At 44.1% G+C, this 23,476-nt stretch overlaps 1 protein-coding gene across 3 annotated transcripts in view; it reads right to left on the bottom strand.

The window, feature by feature from the left end:
- LOC110503265 (SR-related and CTD-associated factor 4) overlaps positions 1 to 23,476 on the bottom strand; it is a 45,604-nt gene that overhangs the window by 9,367 nt on the left and 12,761 nt on the right. For 2 of the 3 annotated variants that reach the window (XM_036961317.2, XM_090218982.1), the window contains 2 exons: positions 19,825 to 19,981; positions 15,792 to 17,905 (listed from right to left, as the gene is read on the bottom strand). In XM_036961317.2, coding sequence (XP_036817212.2) covers positions 16,122 to 17,905; positions 19,825 to 19,981 — 1,941 coding nt within the window. In that variant the 3' untranslated portion in view covers positions 15,792 to 16,121. Of the gene's footprint in view, positions 1 to 15,791; positions 17,906 to 19,824; positions 19,982 to 23,476 lie in introns of those variants that run through there. The other variant, XM_036961319.2, reaches the window with a different exon arrangement.

The following is a 23,476-nucleotide window of genomic DNA, read 5'->3' as shown; positions in this document are numbered from 1 at the left end:
CCTGTTGTATTCAGCATTTCACTGTAAGGTCTACTACACCTGTTGTATTCAGCATTTCACTGTAAGGTCTACTACACCTGTTGTATTCAGCATTTCACTGTGAGGTCTACCTACACCTGTTGTATTCAGCATTTCACTGTAAGGTCTACTACACCTGTTGTATTCAGCATTTCACTGTGAGGTCTACTACACCTGTTGTAGTCAGCATTTCACTGTAAGGTCTACTACACCTGTTGTATTCAGCATTTCACTGTGAGGTCTACTACACCTGTTGTATTCAGCATTTCACTGTCAGGTCTACTACACCTGTTGTATTCAGCATTTCACTGTAAGGTCTACTACACCTGTTGTATTCAGCATTTCACTGTCAGGTCTACTACACCTGTTGTATTCAGCATTTCACTGTAAGGTCTACTACACCTGTTGTATTCAGCATTTCACTGTAAGGTCTACTACACCTGTTGTATTCAGCATTTCACTGTGGTCTACTACACCTGTTGTATTCAGCATTTCACTGTGGTCTACTACACCTGTTGTATTCAGCATTTCACTGTCAGGTCTACTACACCTGTTGTATTCAGCATTTCACTGTCAGGTCTACTACACCTGTTGTATTCAGCATTTCACTGTAAGGTCTACTACACCTGTTGTATTCAGCATTTCACTGTCAGGTCTACTACACCTGTTGTATTCAGCATTTCACTGTAAGGTCTACTACACCTGTTGTATTCAGCATTTCACTGTAAGGTCTACTACACCTGTTGTATTCAGCATTTCACTGTGGTCTACTACACCTGTTGTATTCAGCATTTCACTGTAAGGTCTACTACACCTGTTGTATTCAGCATTTCACTGTGAGGTCTACTACACCTGTTGTATTCGGCATTTCACTGTCAGGTCTACTACACCTGTTGTATTCAGCATTTCACTGTAAGGTCTACTACACCTGTTGTATTCAGCATTTCACTGTAAGGTCTACTTCACCAGTTGTATTCAGCATTTCACTGTAAGGTCTACTACACCTGTTGTATTCAGCATTTCACTGTGAGGTCTACCTACACCTGTTGTATTCAGCATTTCACTGTAAGGTCTACTACACCTGTTGTATTCAGCATTTCACTGTGAGGTCTACCTACACCTGTTGTATTCAGCATTTCACTGTAAGGTCTACTACACCTGTTGTATTCAGCATTTCACTGTGAGGTCTACTACACCTGTTGTATTCAGCATTTCACTGTAAGGTCTACTACACCTGTTGTATTCAGCATTTCACTGTGAGGTCTACTACACCTGTTGTATTCAGCATTTCACTGTAAGGTCTACTACACCTGTTGTATTCAGCATTTCACTGTGAGGTCTACTACACCTGTTGTATTCAGCATTTCACTGTGAGGTCTACTACACCTGTTGTATTCAGCATTTCACTGTAAGGTCTACTACACCTGTTGTATTCAGCATTTCACTGTAAGGTCTACTACACCTGTTGTATTCAGCATTTCACTGTCAGGTCTACTACACCTGTTGTATTCAGCATTTCACTGTAAGGTCTACTACACCTGTTGTATTCAGCATTTCACTGTCAGGTCTACTACACCTGTTGTATTCAGCATTTCACTGTAAGGTCTACTACACCTGTTGTATTCAGCATTTCACTGTAAGGTCTACTACACCTGTTGTATTCAGCATTTCACTGTGGTCTACTACACCTGTTGTATTCAGCATTTCACTGTAAGGTCTACTACACCTGTTGTATTCAGCATTTCACTGTGAGGTCTACTACACCTGTTGTATTCGGCATTTCACTGTCAGGTCTACTACACCTGTTGTATTCAGCATTTCACTGTAAGGTCTACTACACCTGTTGTATTCAGCATTTCACTGTAAGGTCTACTTCACCAGTTGTATTCAGCATTTCACTGTAAGGTCTACTACACCTGTTGTATTCAGCATTTCACTGTGAGGTCTACCTACACCTGTTGTATTCAGCATTTCACTGTAAGGTCTACTACACCTGTTGTATTCAGCATTTCACTGTGAGGTCTACTACACCTGTTGTATTCAGCATTTCACTGTGAGGTCTACTACACCTGTTGTATTCAGCATTTCACTGTAAGGTCTACTACACCTGTTGTATTCAGCATTTCACTGTGAGGTCTACTACACCTGTTGTATTCAGCATTTCACTGTAAGGTCTACTACACCTGTTGTATTCAGCATTTCACTGTGAGGTCTACTACACCTGTTGTATTCAGCATTTCACTGTAAGGTCTACTACACCTGTTGTATTCAGCATTTCACTGTCAGGTCTACTACACCTGTTGTATTCAGCATTTCACTGTAAGGTCTACTACACCTGTTGTATTCAGCATTTCACTGTGAGGTCTACTACACCTGTTGTATTCAGCATTTCACTGTGAGGTCTACTACACCTGTTGTATTCAGCATTTCACTGTAAGGTCTACTACACCTGTTGTATTCAGCATTTCACTGTGAGGTCTACTACACCTGTTGTATTCAGCATTTCACTGTAAGGTCTACTACACCTGTTGTATTCAGCATTTCACTGTGAGGTCTACTACACCTGTTGTATTCAGCATTTCACTGTGAGGTCTACTACACCTGTTGTATTCAGCATTTCACTGTGAGGTCTACTACACCTGTTGTATTCAGCATTTCACTGTGAGGTCTACTACACCTGTTGTATTCAGCATTTCACTGTGGTCTACTACACCTGTTGTATTCGGCATTTCACTGTGAGGTCTACTACACCTGTTGTATTCAGCATTTCACTGTAAGGTCTACTACACCTGTTGTATTCAGCATTTCACTGTGAGGTCTACTACACCTGTTGTATTCAGCATTTCACTGTGAGGTCTACTACACCTGTTGTATTCAGCATTTCACTGTAAGGTCTACTACACCTGTTGTATTCAGCATTTCACTGTAAGGTCTACTACACCTGTTGTATTCAGCATTTCACTGTGAGGTCTACTACACCTGTTGTATTCAGCATTTCACTGTAAGGTCTACTACACCTGTTGTATTCAGCATTTCACTGTAAGGTCTACTACACCTGTTGTATTCAGCATTTCACTGTGAGGTCTACTACACCTGTTGTATTCAGCATTTCACTGTGAGGTCTACTACACCTGTTGTATTCAGAATTTCACTGTGAGGTCTACTACACCTGTTGTATTCAGCATTTCACTGTGAGGTCTACTACACCTGTTGTATTCGGCACATGTGACATATGCCGTTGGATTTGAATCCAAATATTACCCACATTTCCACGCTGAAATGACATGGTGTACCCAGTGGGATGGTACTGTCGGGACTAAACTGGCATCTGGACGGCTGTTGGTGTCACATCCTAGACACACTCACCTACCGCTGTGCCCTTGGACGAGGAACTTAAAGCCCAAAATGTACCCCCTGGTCTGATCCTTTGCTCCTGACAAATGTGTGTATTTGCGTGTTGTCTGGTCGGCGGATTGTGAGATAAGAGCAGAATATCACTTCCTGTTGTTAAAAACAACAACAACAACAACAACAACAACAACAAACATGACTAATAGAAGTTGTATTGTCGTTGTGACTGATGTCACACATCACCACCCAGAGCTGTTACTGAACTCAGAACAGCCCACAATCCTCAGTGCTTTTAGGTCTCAGTTTATTACTGGCCATGGAGATCAGTGCATTATCTGACCGTACACTCTCTACAGGTGAGGATGACGTTTATAGTCATCGCCTGATTAACATTGAAACAACACACTCCAGTATAATTCCTCATTTACACCAGTTGGGAGCTCAAAGAAAATCAGTAAAAAAAACAAACCTAATTGTTATTTTTTTATTGCCACTCTGTCACTACTGACAATAACACTCATCTTCTTGGTAGTGAGCATGTTGTAGTTTATATATTTTTTATTTTACCTTTATTTAACGAGGCGAGTCAGTTAAGAACAAATTCGTATTTTCAATGACGGCCTAGGAACAGTGGGTTAACTGCCTTGTTCAGGGGCAGAACGACAGATTTTTACCTTGTCGGCTCGGGGATTCGATCTAGCAACTTTTCGGTTACTGGTCCGATGCTCTAAACCACTAGGCTACCTGCCTCCCCTCTAAACCACTAGGCTACCTGACGCCCCTCTAAACCACTAGGCTACCTGACGCCCCTCTAAACCACTAGGCTACCTGACGCCCCTCTAAACCACTAGGCTACCTGACGCCCCTCTAACCACTAGGCTACCTGACGCCCCTCTAACCACTAGGCTACCTACGTGATTCAGAGGGGCAAATGAGCTAAAATGACCCAGTGTGTCAGTGCACTGCAATAAGCAATGTGTGCATTGAGAAACATTCACTGTAGACACTGACGGAAGACAACGAAGACTGCTGTAACAAGATATTTGTGGCAGTCTGGAAGGCACCAAGTGGCCATTGGCAGTGATCGACCAGAGAAAATAGAGCTTCACGGTTTGTTGTACTTCTTCCATCAGAGGCTTTGCTCACTAGGGTGTGCTGCAGCTCCATAACGATGATGACAGACCCTTAGCTCGTGTCATTTTGTGATCACTGCAGTGCAGGGGTGTTAATGAACTCATCCCCCTTGAGTTTCATCCAGCCCTGCCGGTTTGAAGTTCTCCCTGGCGCCTACTTGATCAATGAATGTTACTGATTGGTTGGAGTGTCCACACCCGGTGGCTTCTCACACTACTGAACCGAGCCGAGCCAAACCAAGTTGTACTCAGCTGGCCTGAGTATCAGAGCCAGCTGTTTGGTTCCAGCAGGTACGACAGCGTGAAAAGGGAACGGGTTTCCCCAAGTAGGAAAATCAGTCCTTAGTTACACGGTAAGTACAGAAATGAGTTCAGCTGGAAGGATGGAAGCAGTCCGGACCATAAGTCCTGACAGGTGGACTAGACATAACTCATAGGTGGACTAGACATAACTCACAGGTGGACTAGACATAACTCATAGGTGGACTAGACATAACTAGACATAACTCATAGGTGGACTAGACATAACTCATAGGTGGACTAGACATAACTCATAGGTGGACTAGACATAACTCATAGGTGGACTAGACATAACTAGACATAACTCATAGGTTGACTAGACATAACTCATAGGTGGACTAGACATAACTAGACATAACTCATAGGTGGACTAGACATAACTCATAGGTGGACTAGACATAACTAGACATAACTCATAGGTGGACTAGACATAACTAGACATAACTCATAGGTGGACTAGACATAACTAGACATAACTCATAGGTGGACTGGACATAACTCACAGGTGGACTAGACATAACTAGACATAACTCATAGGTGGACTAGACATAACTCATAGGTGGACTAGACATAACTCATAGGTGGACTAGACATAACTAGACATAACTCATAGGTGGACTAGACATAACTAGACATAACTCATAGGTGGACTAGACATAACTCATAGGTGGACTAGACATAACTCATAGGTGGACTAGACATAACTCATAGGTGGACTAGACATAACTAGACATAACTCATAGGTGGACTAGACATACAGTGCCTTGCGAAAGTATTCGGCCCCTTGAACTTTGCGACCTTTTGCCACATTTCAGGCTTCAAACATGAAGATATAAAACTGTATTTTTTGTGAAGAATCAACAACAAGTGGGATACAATCATGAAGTGGAACGACATTTATTGGATATTTCAAACTTTTTAAAAAAAATCAAAAACTGAAAAATTGGGCGTGCAAAATTATTCAGCCCCCTTAAGTTAATACTTTGTAGCACCACCTTTTGCTGCGATTACAGCTGTAAGTCGCTTGGGGTATGTCTCTATCAGTTTTGCACATCGAGAGACTGAAATTTTTTCCCATTCCTCCTTGCAAAACAGCTCGAGCTCAGTGAGGTTGGATGGAGAGCATTTGTGAACAGCAGTTTTCAGTTCTTTCCACAGATTCTCGATTGGATTCAGGTCTGGACTTTGACTTGGCCATTCTAACACCTGGATATGTTTATTTTTGAACCATTCCATTGTAGATTTTGCTTTATGTTTTGGATCATTGTCTTGTTGGAAGACAAATCTCTGTCCCAGTCTCAGGTCTTTTGCAGACTCCATCAGGTTTTCTTCCAGAATGGTCCTGTATTTGGCGCCATCCATCTTCCCATCAATTTTAACCATCTTCCCTGTCCCTGCTGAAGAAAAGCAGGCCCAAACCATGATGCTGCCACCACCATGTTTGACAGTGGGAATGGTGTGTTCAGGGTGATGAGCTGTGTTGCTTTTACGCCAAACATAACGTTTTGCATTGTTGCCAAAAAGTTCAATTTTGGTTTCATCTGACCAGAGCACCTTCTTCCACATGTTTGGTGTGTCTCCCAGGTGGCTTGTGGCAAACTTTAAACGACACTTTTTATGGATATCTTTAATAAATGGCTTTCTTCTTGTCACTCTTCCATAAAGGCCAGATTTGTGCAATATACGACTGATTGTTGTCCTATGGACAGAGTCTCCCACCTCAGCTGTAGATCTCTGCAGTTCATCCAGAGTGATCATGGGCCTGTTGGCTGCATCTCTGATCAGTCTTCTCCTTGTATGAGCTGAAAGTTTAGAGGGACGGCAGGTCTTGGTAGATTTGCAGTGGTCTGATACTCCTTCCATTTCAATATTATCGCTTGCACAGTGCTCCTTGGGATGTTTAAAGCTTGGGAAATCTTTTTGTATCCAAATCCGGCTTTAAACTTCTTCACAACAGTATCTCGGACCTGCCTGGTGTGTTCCTTGTTCTTCATGATGCTCTCTGCGCTTTTAACGGACCTCTGAGACTATCACAGTGCAGGTGCATTTATACGGAGACTTGATTACACACAGGTGGATTGTATTTATCATCATTAGTCATTTAGGTCAACATTGGATCATTCAGAGATCCTCACTGAACTTCTGGAGAGAGTTTGCTGCACTGAAAGTAAAGGGGCACGCCCAATTTTTCAGTTTTTGAATTGTTAAAAAAGTTTGAAATATCCAATAAATGTCGTTCCACTTCATGATTGTGTCCCACTTGTTGTTGATTCTTCACAAAAAAATACAGTTTTATATCTTTATGTTTGAAGCCTGAAATGTGGCAAAAGGTCGCAAAGTTCAAGGGGGCCGAATACTTTCGCAAGGCACTGTATATATATATATACAGTAAAATCATTTACTTTACTGCAGTAGGAACCGAAGTAGACAAAACATGAGTAAAGAAGTATTCACAGAAAATATTGGGTAGACTAAAAATGCTTAATTTTCTCTGACATGTCACATCACATCCCTTTCGCTACCAATGATGCATATACATCCTGGACTGCTGATGCTCGGATGAATTCAGATAAGAGTGGGACATCAAATAAACTGGGACAGCTTAATCCTGACCCCTCCTGTCTCAGCCTCCAGTATTTATGCTGCAGTAGTTTGTGTCGGGGGGCTAGGGTCAGTTTGTTATATCTGGAGTACTTCTCCTGTCCTATTCGGTGTCCTGTGTGAATTTAAGTGTGCTCTCTCTAATTCTCTCTCTTTCTCTCTCTCGGAGGACCTGAGCCGTAGGACCATGCCCCAGGAATACCTGACATGATGACTCCTTGCTGTCCCCAGTCCACCTGACCGTGCTGCTGCTCCAGTTTCAACTGTTCTGCCTTATTATTATTGGACCATGCTGGTCATTTATGAACATTTGAACATCTTGGCCATGTTCTGTTATAATCTCCACCCGGCACAACCAGAAGAGGACTGGCCACCCCACATAGCCTGGTTCCTCTCTAGGTTTCTTCCTAGGTTTTGGCCTTTCTAGGGAGTTTTGCCTAGCCACCGCGCTTCTACACCTGCATTGCTTGCTGTTTGGGGGTTTTAGGCTGGGTTTCTGTACAGCACTTTGAGATATCAGCTGATGTACGAAGGGCTATATAAATACATTTGAATTGAATTGTTTACTTCGTGGTCTGAAAATAGCCCAAAGCAAAACTATTGTTACTAAGAGAATCCACACGATCCAAACTAAATCACTTCATTGGTGTGACATCAGAGGGAGGCAGAGCAAACTTCAAAACAGGAAGCTCACCCGGAGAAGCACACTGCGATCAGTGATATAAAATCCAAAACAGAAAAAAATGGGCTGTTTATAAAACGGTCAAATCATGCACCGTTCCAAATTGTGATGTAAATGTGCATAATATGTACTGGTGCGTGAAAATACATTTTAAAAAGGCGCCAATATTATGCGTCTTGATATTTTTTACCTTTACCAAGGTAGTACTAACACAACTGATAGCTAGCTAAAGTGGGACAACGTGGAGGTAGCTAAAGTGGAGGTAGCTAAAGTGGGACAGGAGTGGAGGTAGCTAAAGTGGGACAGGTGTGGAGGTAGCTAAAGTAGGACAGTGTGGAGGTAGCTAAAGTAGGACAGGCGTGGAGGTAGCTAAACTGGGACAGCGTGGAGGTAGCTAAAGTAGGACAGGTGTGGAGGTAGCTAAAGTAGGACAGGCGTGGAGGTAGCTAAAGTAGGACAGGCGTGGAGGTAGCTAAAGTGGGACAGGTGTGGAGGTAGCTAAAGTGGGACAGCGTGGAGGTAGCTAGTGGGACAGGCGTGGAGGTAGCTAAAGTGGGACAGGTGTAGAGGTAGCTAAAGTGGGACAGCGTGGAGGTAGCTAAAGTGGGACAGCGTGGAGGTAGCTAAAGTGGGACAGCGTGGAGGTAGCTAAAGTGGGACAGGCGTGGAGGTAGCTAGTGGGACAGGCGTGGAGGTAGCTAAAGTGGGACAGCGTGGAGGTAGCTAAAGTGGGACAGCGTGGAGGTAGCTAAAGTGGGACAGCGTGGAGGTAGCTAAAGTAGGACAGCGTGGAGGTAGCTAGTGGGACAGCGTGGAGGTAGCTAAAGTAGGAAAGGCGTGGAGGTAGCTAAAGTGGGACAGCGTGGAGGTAGCTAAAGTAGGACAGCGTGGAGGTAGCTAAACTGGGACAGCGTGGAGGTAGCTAGTGGGACAGCGTGGAGGTAGCTAGTGGGACAGCGTGGAGGTAGCTAGTGGGACAGCGTGGAGGTAGCTAAAGTAGGACAGGCGTGGAGGTAGCTAAAGTGGGACAGCGTGGAGGTAGCTAAAGTAGGACAGCGTGGAGGTAGCTAGTGGGACAGCGTGGAGGTAGCTAGTGGGACAGCGTGGAGGTAGCTAGTGGGACAGCGTGGAGGTAGCTAAAGTAGGACAGGCGTGGAGGTAGCTAAACTGGGACAGCGTGGAAGTAGCTAAGGGAGGAAAGAGAACCAGTCTACATTAGGGACTCATGTACGGAGGTTAGGCATGGCTGTGGTTTTTTTATTATTGTAATACTGTTATTAGTACTGCTATTTGAGTGAATTCAGAAAAGGCGTGGCACTTCGCATTTCCGTCTCCCTGTGACCTCTTCAGATATCCGTCACATGTTATCCTCAGATGTTTCCTAATCACACAAAATTGAATTGTGATTTGGGTACAATTAGGACTGTAATAATGGTGTCCCATTTTATCTAACCTGCTGTCCCAGTCTACTAAATATGGTTTTGACCCATGGTGTACGTAAATGGGTGTGTCATGTCACCTGTGAAAATGAATAATATATTTTGTGATTAGGGAACATCTTGAGGATTTTTTAGAAATGTATCATGCGTTGAGCTAATATGCTGGATAGATGTCGAAAGAGGTTGCAGGAGACAGAAATTTTTAAAAAAGTGTTCCACTTATTCCAAATTCACATTATATATTGGCCAATGGCAGGATTTGAAGCCTTCAGTCGGCCATTTTGGCATTCCCCAGTCAGAACAGTCCTCCATAGAAATTAATGGCATTCTACAGTATTTCAATTAAAATGTTTCAAGGACAGAAGTATATAGTAACAAAAGTAACATTTATACTTTCTATAAAAATAAAAAAAGTATACTTTAAAATAAAATGTTTAGATATTTTTTCATTTTTGTTTAGCTCATATATTTTGACGAAAAAACATGTAGACATTAAATAAATGCATTTCTGTAAAACATTTTACAATGGTGTGGGGGGAGTGTCTCGAGGCACTGTGGCTTCAAAACAGCACCCCCTATCAGTCATTCAGTGTATATGCACATCATTGGTTGCTACCAATGGTGAAAAAGAAAAGCCTAGATTGCAGTTGCTGTGTATTGACCATTGAGAGGTTTTGAAGCCACCGGTCGGCCATTTTGGTACTCCCCAGTAGGAAACAGACCTCCGTAGTAATGAATTCCATTCATTACTATTTCAATGAAATGGGAAGAAGGAAAACATTACAGGCATTTAAGTATTTCTGATGTTTCAGTGGGGACAGTAACATTAGTACTCACTATAATAAATACTTTATTTTTTATAAATGTATGTGAAGTAAACAAAGTACGCATTAAGGCGTCTAATATAATAAAAGTGACAAAAAATGAATGTAGACATTAATACATGCATTTCTATAGTTTACAATCTTTTTTTTTTTTTTTCTACATTGGAGTACCAAGATGGCTGCACAGTGGCTTCAATGCAGGGCTCCCTGTCAGTCACCTAGGGTTTATACACATCATTGGTTGCTACCAAAGGAGAAGGAAACAAAGTTGTCCCTGAACTCTGATCCAAGATCAGTTTCACATTTTTTTTTGTCCCCCAATTGTAAAGGTTAAATTGGAGAAGAGGATCTGTGACAATAAGGAACATCCACCCCCCCCCCCCCTTATTTTAGTAGACAAGCTTTCCTATAGCTACACCTTACAAACTGAGGATTATGATCCAAAAGAGTGCAATGCAACTAATACAAGCTTATAACCATAACTAGACCACCATAGTGTGAAAGCAGGTTCAGACTAGAACAAAATCACATTCTCCCTACTGCTTTCTTATGAGTGGAAATGGAAGACACCCCCCCCCCCAAAAAAAAAAAATCTAGTAAGATTCTGTACAAAACAATCCAATAGGATGTCACCTAGTCATAGCTATAAGCAGTAATGTTTCGGTGCTCAATATAGTATTTATATGCGTTTGCATATCGTACACTTATGATCAGATGAAACTGAACAAACTAATTCCCACATAACCACACAGCCATCAGGCCACTTGCAGGTTAGGTATTGGGTAGAGGGAGGGAGGGGGCGGGGTCTATCCTTACCCAGGTCTCAGATTCCCCCGGCAGAAGATCCCGCGGTGGAGCTCCACCGTGGGGCCCACAGGCGGTTTTTCCCTCCTTCGTTCCTGCTAGACCCACAGCACTAACGCCAGTGTCCTCGCTTATCCCACCCCCACCCCACAGTGGCCAACATGTCTTTTTGTTGTTGTTTTTCTGCCCATTAAAACATAACTGAACCTACAACATGACATGAGAACATTATTGTCTGTTTCCTTACTGCTGTTGAATAAAAATGTTTTAATGAATAAATTATATTTAGGAATTTTTCACTTGCAACTACAGAAAGTACGTGACCTAAATCAAAATAGTTTGATAGGGCCTGAATAACATAGGGCTCGTGTCAGACCGTGATCAACGGTCATTTCCTACATTGTGATCAGCTGGGAGTTCTGGACATCGGCAAAACATTGTTTCAGCTCACCTCACGTCTTTGGCCACACCTCAGGTCGGCCCTACACGGACGAGCACTGGAATATTGTAAAGCAGTAAAGATATTATCTGCTATCGCAAGGAACAGCATAATGCACTAACTGTTCCTTGGGACGCCAATTTCAGTTCCTTTGTTGCAACTTGAATTGTGATGAAATTAAAGAGCAACTGTGGCTCGTTCAGTTGTTCCTGGGACTTGACCCCCCCCCCCACCCCACAAAATATCATGACAGCAATCCGGTAGAATTCCAAATGGGAGCGGGAGCGTCACCTTTACCTGTCAGCCATTGGGAGGTTCCTCAGGACAGTCCCAGCGAGGGAGGGACCTCCGATGTCCACGTCCAGAAACACTCACCTTTAGTGAGGCCTCGTGAGACTGACAATGTGTCAGTTGGTGCCCACAGATTTAGGAACTACATTAAAAAAATGAAGAATGCCCGTGCTGGTGTCTTTGTGAAAGCTGTTGAGAGCTAACAGCATCTTCAGGGTTCACCTCATTCACCTACCTGGGTGATAACCTCAAGTTAGTTTGGTTGACTAAACAAGTTGCCATAGAAGACTAGTTTGAGGAGCGTCAGTTTCAGGGTGGAGTGGGTTTCAGGGTTAGACTGTATGGTCATGATACTGAACTAGGAGATATGAAGTATTTGAAAATGTATAAGGTAGTGAGCAGCAAACCTATGTTAAGCAACATTATGAAGAATGCACATCTAACCAACTACTGTTTTTTTGTGTTATAGATTTTTAATTAAAAATATGTTTTAGGCAGGTTTGACAATGTTTTTTTTTTACCTATATATGCTGTTGGATGAAATATTGCAGTAAATTCCTACCTTTTCCTGAAAATGAGGACATTTAGAGGACGTGATCATCTTCTCTTCATTCATACCTTCTAAAAGTCCCAACCCTGGTTCTGAAGCAGGGCCTACAAATTAAAAACACCCGCCCAACGCGGGTAGAATTGGGCGTTGGCGGGTGATGGCGGCAGCATGCTCCAGTTCGTCTGGTGCAGGGTACACATTTCCTCCTAATAAGTCAGAATTAAATCAAAGATATTTTAAGAAGAAGTCCGTCATTAAAAAGTGACGTCCCCCCCCCCCCGAGGAGATCTTATTCACGCAATTTTACTTCTAAAAGATGTTTGGTGCAGTATTTATCCCCCAAAAAATGCACATTAAAAACTAGTCTCTCACTGCATGGCGAAAAGTTTAGACTCCCTACTGTTGACCAATCACCGATGGAAGTGGTGTTGACTTCGGCTTGCCTCAAGAAAAATGTGCCCGAACAGCCAGGGAGAAAAACCTCACCAAAGTCCAAAACGTCATAATATATGCACAAATTCTTCCAAACGGTTTCGGCTGGGAAGAATGATAACGTCTTATGAATGTCTAATTCACCAGACATGTGGGCGGGTGGTCACATACAGGGCTCTAAACGGTGCAGGCATTTCATACAAGTAGTCAAAAGTTAAATATGGCCCCACGTGCAAAGTAGTGATTTATAGCAGAATAAATGCTGCCGTAGCTGTTTTCAAAGTCTTTCTGCAATTTTGTTTCATACATCTGGTAATGCACAAAGAAATAGGAATCCTGACGTTATAGCTAACCGACATCGCACAGCAACACTTCCTGCTGGAGGGAACAGGGTTGGAGAGCCCTGTCCTAGACAATAGATCGCAAAGCTAGGCATCCTCGCAAAACTTTTTCAATATCTCAAGTGCTTGTTGTTTTTAACCTCACTAGGGTAGGGGGCACTATTTTCCCCTCCGGATGAAAAACATGCCCAAAGTAAACTGCCTGTTACTCAGGCCCAGAAGCTAGGATATGCATATAATTGGTATATCTGAATAGAAAACACTCTAAAGTTTCCAAAACTGTTAAAATAATGTCTGAGAAAACAGAACTGATACGGCAGGCGACAACCTGAGAAAAATCCATCCAAGAGGTGGGATTGTTTTATGTTTGTAGTTTTCCACTGACTGCCTATACAGTATCTCATGACTTAGGACTCAGATTTCACTTCCTATGGCTTCCACTAGGTGTCAACAGTCTTTAGAAATCGTTTCAGGCTTGTATTCTGAAAATTGAGAGAGTAAGACATCTCTGAGTGAGTGGATAGTGGAAAGTCCCCAAACCTGTTTACTGCGCACGACCGAGAGCTCGCCTTCTTTGTACGGTTGAAATATTGAAGATCATCAAAGGTAAGTGATTAATTTTATCGCTATTTCTGACTTTTGTTACTCCTCTACTTGTCTGGTTACTGTTTGTAATGTTTTGTGTGCTGGGCGCTGTCCTCAGATAATCGCATGGTATGCTTTCACTGTAAAGCCTTTTTTAAATCTGACACAACGGGTGAATTAATAAGTTAATCTTTAAACTGATGTATAACACTTGTATGTTTTATGAGTATTTCTGTTTTTGAATTTGGCGCTCTGCAATTTCACCGGATGTTGGCCCACACCCCCTAGAGAGGTTAAGAATGATGCCTACCATGGATTGCTAAAATAATGATCAGTGTTCAGTGTAGCCTATTATCATGTAGACATGACGTGGAAATAGCTCACGCATGCAATAAAAACGAAAATGAGTCAATTAAATTAAATAATAATCACAGGGGGGAGGCAGTTTGGAAAAAAAACTAATCCTGTGTGATTGGTCCTCTGGAATAACGCTCAATTGGATAATAATTACAAAACCAACGTGTCTAGTAATACCTGTCCAATAAGGCCATATAACATGGAAAATTATAGGCTTTATCAGTTTAGAGTGCGCCGCATCATCCCATGGGATCCGTCAAGGCTGCACCCAGCAGAAACATCACTAAAACAATTATAGTTCCGACACATCCCCTTTAAACAAAATAGGCCTTTTATAGGCTAAGTTGATGAGCAAATGGACAGCATTACACTCACGCCAGTCCCTCTAGAATGCAGATGGGAGTCTTCCTAGTCGAACTCTGCCATAATGACGGGATGCGTACGTATCCGTTTCAGCGTGTCCAGCAAGAGTCAACTCCTCGGACTCCAACCACAGGTGTTGGGAGTCGATTCCAAAAAAATCCTGGAGTCGTGTACACCACTAAGGCCCACGTGATTACTTGAGCGACCACCCGTTACCAAGGTAACCTTAAAGGGGCAGCTGAACATTTGTCTCATCTGTGACATTTTGTTTTTGAAGACAGCCCACAAAATATGACATTTAATAGAGCGATCGCTCACATTACTTCTTAATAGTAATACATTACTTATTTTAGAGAAACTTAAGAAAGCTCACCCATTGTGTTTAGTGTAATTAATGCAGGAAAAATATTTTGTCAGGTAAAAAAAAAAATCTGAGTGGCTGGTAGACAAAAATGTTGTTTTAGGCCTGAAGACAGTCATAAGCCTGTGTTGCGCCACATTTTTCAGGATTATGTGTTCATGTGTGTTCATGTGTATGAACTGGGAAAGCAGTTTCAAGCACAATTGTCCGTACCAGTACAACCCGGATCTGCCTTGAGAAACACAAGTCTCTGGTACAACCTATTTACCTGGTAAAATAAGGGTTAAATCAAATGTATATCCACGATGCACTTAACAGCGGCAGTCTGTTTGCTAATGTCTTTTGAATAAATAACATGAAGTCATATTAAAGAAAATGTGCCACTTCTGGGTTGAGTCAAATGTTCAGTTATTTAAATTACATTCATGATTGCGTAGATCATTCTGCCTCGGTCATGATTCTGCCTCGGTCATGATAAGTTAGAATATGCAAACTTTGTGGACTTAGTGCAGACGTCTGCACTCTCTCAGCCTACACGTTCCAGAATGGTGCATTCAGACATGAGGTGAGGGCACTCACCCGTCCTCCGTTTCTGGATGCCATTCTATTCAAACCAATCAGTCAAGGGTCCCCCCCCCCCCCTCATGTAAGGCATAGGGACTATGAACAGGCATAAATAAATAAATCAAAGACTTGATATTGAAGCAAATGCAGGAAGAAGGTGAAACATTTAGAACAGAGATAGAAACCCACCAGGTGGTACCAGCAGGAAACTCATATCGGCTTTAAAAAAAAAAAGTTATTTTAATGCAAAAAAACTGTTGTCCATCTGCATCAACGACCGATGTGACCGTCCCTAATATCTTACTATCAGGAAAGGTACCTTTCTGATGAGACAAAAGTGAAAAAGACAAGTAAACTAAAGAACGAATTTGCCTTCCATTTATTGGTGAGAAACTGTGAAACCCTGTAAAAGGCATCGTGTATAGGCAGAAACTGGATCCTTGCATTCAGACTTACTACTGGAGGAAAGCTATACAACAGCCTTTCAATATGGGACCTTAGTTTTTAATATAGGTGATGTACTGAGGTGAGTGAATACTTTTCAAATACTAGTTACCCATGAAACTACTAAATCATTATATATTTATTTTTTTATTGGTCCACTTATTCACAAAGATACTTTGTTGCATTTTGAGGAAAAGTGTTTGCTTACGAATACTTATAAAACCTGCAATTTTTAATAACAGCTAAAAACAAAACAAAACAATAAAAACAGACAACCAAGGCACAAAACCTCTGGATAAAAGTCTGTTTCCTATGAGATGGTGAGGTAGAACACACAGAATGGTGTGTTTCATTGGGTCCCTGCTGTCTGTGGTGCGTTTCATTGGGACCCTGCTGTCTGTGGTGTGTTTCATTGGGACCCTGCTGTCTGTGGTGTGTTTCATTGGGACCCTGCTGTCTGTGGTGCGTTTTATTGGGACCCTGCTGTCTGTGGTGCTGTCTGTGGTGTGTTTCATTGGGACCCTGCTGTGTTTCATTGGGACCCTGCTGTCTGTGGTGTGTTTCATTGGGACCCTGCTGTCTGTGGTGCGTTTCATTGGGACCCTGCAGTCTGTGGTGTGTTTCATTGGGACCCTGCTGTTGGTGGTGTGTTTCATTGGGACCCTGCTGTCTGTGGTGTGTTTCATTGGGACCCTGCTGTCTGTGGTGCGTTTCATTGGGACCCTGCTGTCTGTGGTGTGTTTCATTGGGACCCTGCTGTCTGTGGTGTGTTTCATTGGGACCCTGCTGTCTGTGGTGCGTTTTATTGGGACCCTGCTGTCTGTGGTGCTGTCTGTGGTGTGTTTCATTGGGACCCTGCTGTGTTTCATTGGGACCCTGCTGTCTGTGGTGTGTTTCATTGGGACCCTGCTGTCTGTGGTGCGTTTCATTGGGACCCTGCAGTCTGTGGTGTGTTTCATTGGGACCCTGCTGTTGGTGGTGTGTTTCATTGGGACCCTGCTGTCTGTGGTGTGTTTCATTGGGACCCTGCTGTGTTTCATTGGGACCCTGCAGTCTGTGGTGTGTTTCATTGGGTCCCTGCTGTCTGTGGTGCCGTCTGTGGTGTGTTTCATTGGGTCCCTGCTGTCTGTGGTGCTGTCTGTGGTGTGTTTCATTGGGACCCTGCTGTGTTTCATTGGGACCCTGCACTCTGTGGTGTGTTTCATTGGGACCCTGCTGTCTGTGGTGTGTTTCATTGGGACCCTGCAGTCTGTGGTGTGTTTCATTGGGACCCTGCTGTCTGTGGTGTGTTTCATTGGGACCCTGCTGTCTGTGGTGTGTTTCATTGGGACCCTGCTGTGTTTCATTGGGACCCTGCACTCTGTGGTGTGTTTCATTGGGACCCTGCTGTGTTTCATTGGGACCCTGCACTCTGTGGTGTGTTTAATTGGGACCCTGCACTCTGTGGTGTGTTTCATTGGGTCCCTGCTGTCTGTGGTGTGTTTCATTGGGACCCTGCTGTGTTTTATTGGGACCCTGCACTCTGTGGTGTGTTTCATTGGGACCCTGCTGTCTGTGGTGTGTTTCATTGGGACCCTGCACTCTGTGGTGTGTTTCATTGGGACCCTGCACTCTGTGGTGTGTTTCATTGGGACCCTGCACTCTGTGCTGTGTTTCATTGGGTCCCTGCTGTCTGTGGTGTGTTTCATTGGGACCCTGCACTCTGTGGTGTGTTTCATTGGGTCCCTGCTGTCTGTGGTGTTTTTCATTGGGACCCTGCAGTCTGTGGTGTGTTTCATTGGGACCCTGCTGTCTGTGGTGTGTTTCATTGGGACCCTGCTGTCTGTGGTGTGTTTCATTGGGACCCTGCTGTCTGTGGTGTGTTTCATTGGGACCCGGCTGTCTGTGGTGCGTTTCATCGTCTCCCCTGTAGCGGGTGTTACCTGTACGTGGGCGGTGGCAGCTCCCTCGGTTTCCATGGCATCCGCTCCTCCTCCGTTGTTCAGTCCTCCTGGTTTAGTCAGCTCCTTCACGTCATCTCCCCATTCTGAAGAACAGACCAATCAAACAAAAATCAGGGACAATACAGACGTCGGCGACACCAGCAACGTACAGATAGATACAGTGGGGAGAACAAGTATTTGATACACTGCCTATTTTGCATGTTTTCCTACTTACAAAGCATGTAGAGGTCTGTCATTTTGATCATAGGTACACTTCAACTGTGAGATACGGAATCTAAAACAAAAATTATTTGTATGTAATTCATTTTATTGCACGACATAAGTATTTGATCACCTACCAACCAGTAAGAAATCCAGCTCTCACAGACCTGTTAATTTTTCTTTAAGAAGCCCTCCTGTTCTCCACTCATTACCTGTATTAACTGCACCTGTTTGAACTTGTTACCTGTATAAAAGACACCTGTCTACACACTCAACCAAACAGACTCCAACCTCTCCACAATGGCCAAGACCAGAGAACTGTGTAAGGACATCAGGGTTAAATTGTAGACCTGCACAAGGCTGGGATGGGCTACAGGACAATAGGCAATCAGCTTGGTGAGAAGGCAACAACTGTTGGCGCAATTATTAGAAAATGGAAGAAGTTCAAGATGACGGTCAATCACCCTCGGTCTGGGGCTCCATGCAAGATCTCACCTCATGGGGCATCAATGATCATGAGAAAGGTGAGGGATCAGCCCAGAACTACACAGCAGGACCTGGTCAATGACCTGAAGAGAGCTGGGACCACAGTCTCAAAGAAAACCCTTAGTAACACACTACGCCATTATGGATTAAAATCCTGCAGCGCACTCAAGGTCGCCCTGCTCACGCAAGCGCATGTCCAGGCCCATCTGAAGTTTGCCAATGACCATCTGGATGATCCAGAGGAGGAATGGGAGAAGGTCATGTGGTCTGATGAGCCAAAAATAGAGCTTTTTGGTCTAAACTCCACTCGCCGTATTTGGAGGAAGAAGAAGAAGGACGAGTACAACCCCAAGAACACCATCCCAACCATGAAGCATGGAGGTGGAAACATCATTCTTTGGGGATGCTTTTCTGCAAAGGGGACAGGACGACTGCACAGTATTGAGGGGAGGATGGATGGGGCCATGTATCGCGAGAGCTTGGCCAACAACCTCCTTCCATCAGTAAGAGCATTGAAGATGGGTCGTGGCTGGGTCTTCCAGCATGACAACGACCCTAAACACACAGCCAGGGCAACTAATTGCCCAGCAACAGCCCCGAAACCTGAAGGATCTGGAGAAGGTCTGTATGGAGGAGTGGGCCAAAATCCCTGCTGCAGTGTGTGCAAACCTGGTCAAGAACTACAGGAAAAGTATGATCTCTGTAATTGCAAACAAAGGTTTCTGCACCAAATATTAAGTTCTGCTTTTCTGATGTATCAAATACTTATGTCATGCAATAAAATGAAAATTAATTACTTAAAAATCATACAATGTGATTTTCTGGATTTTTCTTTTAGATTCCGTCTCTCACAGTTGAAGTGTACCTATGATTTTAAAAAAGTACAGACCTCTACATGCTTTGTAAGTAGGAAAACCTTCAAAAATCGGCAGTGTATCATATTTGTTCCCCCCACTGTATAACCTAGCTCTGTGTCAAATACTTATACCCAGACCACTTGTCCTAAATAGGAAAAACTGTCGTATTATCCCTTGTTAAAGGACAGGTTATCACCCTAGTTATTCCACATCTAGACAAAGGGTGAATCTCAATTGTCTTCCTTGATTCCTCACATCCGCTTTCCTCACCGTCTCAAAGTGCATTGGAGGAGAAGGTCTGAGGGGGAGGAGCCCCCCCCCCCAAAAAATATTCTTCTTCTCCGATGTATTTTGAGGAGGTCGAGGAAAGCGGAAGTGAGGAATCAAAGAAGACAATTGAGATTCGCCCAAAGCGGGACAGTTGTAGAAGACAGAAGATGGCAGAGTCAGATGTTTACCTGGACAGAGTGTGTCTGCGTCCAGCATGCCTCCCTCCCTGTAGCCCTCCAGCTCCTCTATCTTCACCTTGCTCCAGGGGATGTAGGTGACGCCTCGCTCCACGTCCCAGAACTTCTTATGGGTCGCCTTTATACCCTTGTTCAAGGCCCACGCAATCTACACACAAATACAATATTTTACTTAAACTAAGCATAAAGTGTTTTCAATAACTTTTTATGTGCTGCCGTTTGTGTTGCATGGTATACCATAAACGTTGGTACTTGTTCGATAGGAGAATATGAAAAACTGTTGGGTACTAGAAGTTGTTACTTTCAGTACTTCCGTCAAATGTGTCTCACGTCATATACGGATTGAGAGGGTCGAGTCTGTCTGCTCATTTGTCTGAATCTTCTCGGGGGGCAGCAGTATTCTAGCCAGGCTACTCGTCTTCTCAAGGGGGCAGCAGTATTCTAGCCAGGCTACTTGGCTTCTCAAGGGGGCAGCAGTATTCTAGCCAGGCTACTCGTCTTCTCAAGGGGGCGGCAGTATTCTAGCCAGGCTACTCGGCTTCTCAAGGGGGAGGCAGTATTCTAGCCAGGCTACTTGGCTTCTCAAGGGGGCAGCAGTATTCTAGCCAGGCTACTCGTCTTCTCATGGGGGCAGCAGTATTCTAGCCAGGCTACTTGGCTTCTCAAGGGGGCAGCAGTAAGCTAGCCAGGCTACTTGGCTTCTCAAGGGGGCAGCAGTATTCTAGCCAGGCTACTCGTCTTCTCAAGGGGGCAGCAGTATTCTAGCCAAGCTACTTATGCTCATGCATGCAGCTGACAAAGCAAGAGACACTTTTGAGAAGCAAACATGGGAGAGAAAAATGCAGACAGCATGGCTTCTAAGGGAAAACATAATGCGTCCACACCCGCAGCTCGTTGACAAAACTGGCTCCAGAAGCGACCTATGGGAATACCTTGCTGACAGCAGGGGCTAGCCCACCGAAATAACTAAGCAAAATATGTTACAAAGCAGCGCAAGGCAGGTTTAGTTCTAAAAATGACAAAAGACTTGTCTAGTTACATTTGCATTATACCGTTACTCTACGAGCAACTAAATTGAAATTGTTTTTAAGTGACAAGGAACATGACATTCATGTGAGCATCACTGTCAAACCCTCCCTAAAACACTTCTGCGAACAGGCCTTTTTTTTTTCCCCCCTCGACCTGGCCCGGGTATCCTGGAAGGATATTGACCTCATCCCGTCAGTAGAGGATGCCTGGATGTTCTTTAAAAAAAGTGCTTTCCTCACCATCTTAAATAAGCATGCCCCTATCAAAAAATGTAGAACTAAGAACAGATATAGCCCTTGGTTCACCCCAGACTTGACTGCCCTCGACCAGCACAAAAACATCCTGTGGCGGACTGCACTATCATCAAATAATCACCTCAATATACAACTTTTCAGGGAAGTCCAGAACCAATACACACAGGCAGTTAGGGAAGCAAAGGCTAGCTTTTTCAAACAGAAATTTGCATCCTGCGGCACTAAATTCCAAAAGGTTTTGGGACACTAAAGTCCATGGAGAATAAGAGCACCTCCTCCCAGTTGCCCACTGCACTGAGGCTAGGAAACACTGTCACCACTGATGAAATTCTCGATTATCGTGGATTTAATAAGCATTTCTCTACAGCTGGCCATGCTTTCCACCTGGCTACCCCAACCCCGATCAACAGCTCCACACCCCCCGCAGCAACTCGCCCAAGCCTCCCCCGCTTCTCCTTCACCCAAATCCAGACAGCAGATGTCCTGAAAGAGCTGCAAAATCTGAATCCCTACAAAATCAGCTGGGCTAAACAACCTGGACCCTCTTTTCCTAAAATGATCCACCGCCATTGTTGCAACCCCTATTACTAGTCTGTTCAACCTCTCTTTCGTATCTTCTGAGATTCCTAAAGATTGGAAAGCTGCCGCAGTCATCCCCCTCTTCAAAGGGCGTGACACTCTTTGCCCAAACTGTTACAGACCTATACCCATCCTGCCCTGCCTCTATTACCCAAACTGTTACAGACCTATATCCATCCTGCCCTGCCTCTATTACCCAAACTGTTACAGATCCATATCCATCCTGCCCTGCCTCTATTACCCAAACTGTTACAGACCTATATCCATCCTGCCCTGCCTCTAGACCCAAACTGTTACAGACCTATATCCATCCTGCCCTGCCTCTAGACCCAAACTGTTACAGACCTATATCCATCCTGCCCTGCCTCTAGACCCAAACTGTTACAGACCTATATTTATCCTGCCCTGCCTCTAGACCCAAACTGTTACAGACCTATATCCATCCTGCCCTGCCCTTCTAAAGTCTTCAAAAGCCAAGTGAACAAAACAGATCACCGACCATTTCAAATCCCACCGTTCCTTCTCCGCTGTGCTATCCGGTTTCCGAGCTGGTCACGGGTGCACCTCAGCCATGCTCAAGGTCCTAAACGATATCATAACCGCCATAAATTAAAGACAGGACTGTGCAGCCGTCTTCATCGACCTGGCCTAGGCTTTCGACTCTGTCAATCACTGTATTCTCATCAGCAGACTCATCAGCCTTGGTTTCTCTAATGACTGCCTCGCCTGTTTCACTAACTACTTCTGAGATCGATTTGACACACTGACCTCTGAGGGCCTGTTGTCCGGACCTCTGGCAGTCTCTATGGGGGGTGCCACAGGGTTCAATTCTCGGGCCGACTCTTTTCTCTGTATATATCAATGACGACTCTCTTGCTGCAGGTGATTCTCTGATCCACCTTCATGAAGACGACACCATTCTGTATACATCTGGCACTTCTTTGGACACTGTGTTAACTAACCTCAAAATTAGCTTCAACACCATACAACACTCCTTCCGTGGCCTTCAACTGCTCTTAAAATGCTAGTAAAACTAAACGCATGCTCTTCAACCGATCGCTGCCCGCACCCGCCCGCCCGACTAGCATCACTACTCTGGAAGGTTCCGACTATGTGGATATCCTCATCTGCTCATCTATCACTCCAGTGTTAATTTGCTAAATTGTAATTACTTCACTACTATGGCCTATTTATTGCCATAACCTCCATTTGCACACACTGTATATAGATTTTGTATTGCGTTATTGACTGTACGTTTGTTTATTCCATGTGTATCTCTGTTGTTTCTGTCGCACTGCTTTGCTTTATCTTAGCCAGGTTAAATAAAGTTGAAATAAATAATAAACCCAGCAACAAAAAAAAATGTGGTTTGGAGGTGGAGGGTCGATTTGGAGGTGGAGGGTCCGTCATGGTCTGGGGCGGTGTATCACAGCATCATCGGACTGAGCTTGCTGTCATTGCAGGCAATCCCAACGCTGTGCGTTACAGGGAAGACATCCTCCTCCCTCATGAAGTACCCTTCCTGCACGCTCATCCTGACATGACCCTCCAGCATGACAATGTCACCCAGCCATACTGCGCGTGATTTCCTGCAAGACAGGAATGCCAGTGTCCTGCCATGTCCAGCGAAGGGACCGGACCTCAATCCCATTGAGCACGTCTGGGACCTGTTGGATCGGAGGGCTAGGGCCATTCCCCCCAGAAATGTCCGGAAACTTGCAGGTGCCTTGGTGGAAGAGTGGGGTAACATCTCACAGCAAGAACTGGCAAATCTGGTACAG

The sequence above is a fragment of the Oncorhynchus mykiss genome, chromosome 24 (genome assembly GCF_057628025.1).
Source record: "Oncorhynchus mykiss isolate SJ-2025 chromosome 24, ASM5762802v1, whole genome shotgun sequence".
Classification (NCBI taxonomy): domain Eukaryota; kingdom Metazoa; phylum Chordata; class Actinopteri; order Salmoniformes; family Salmonidae; genus Oncorhynchus; species Oncorhynchus mykiss.
Note: the sequence above shows the minus strand (reverse complement) of the source record. Positions and strands in the feature narration are given on the sequence as shown.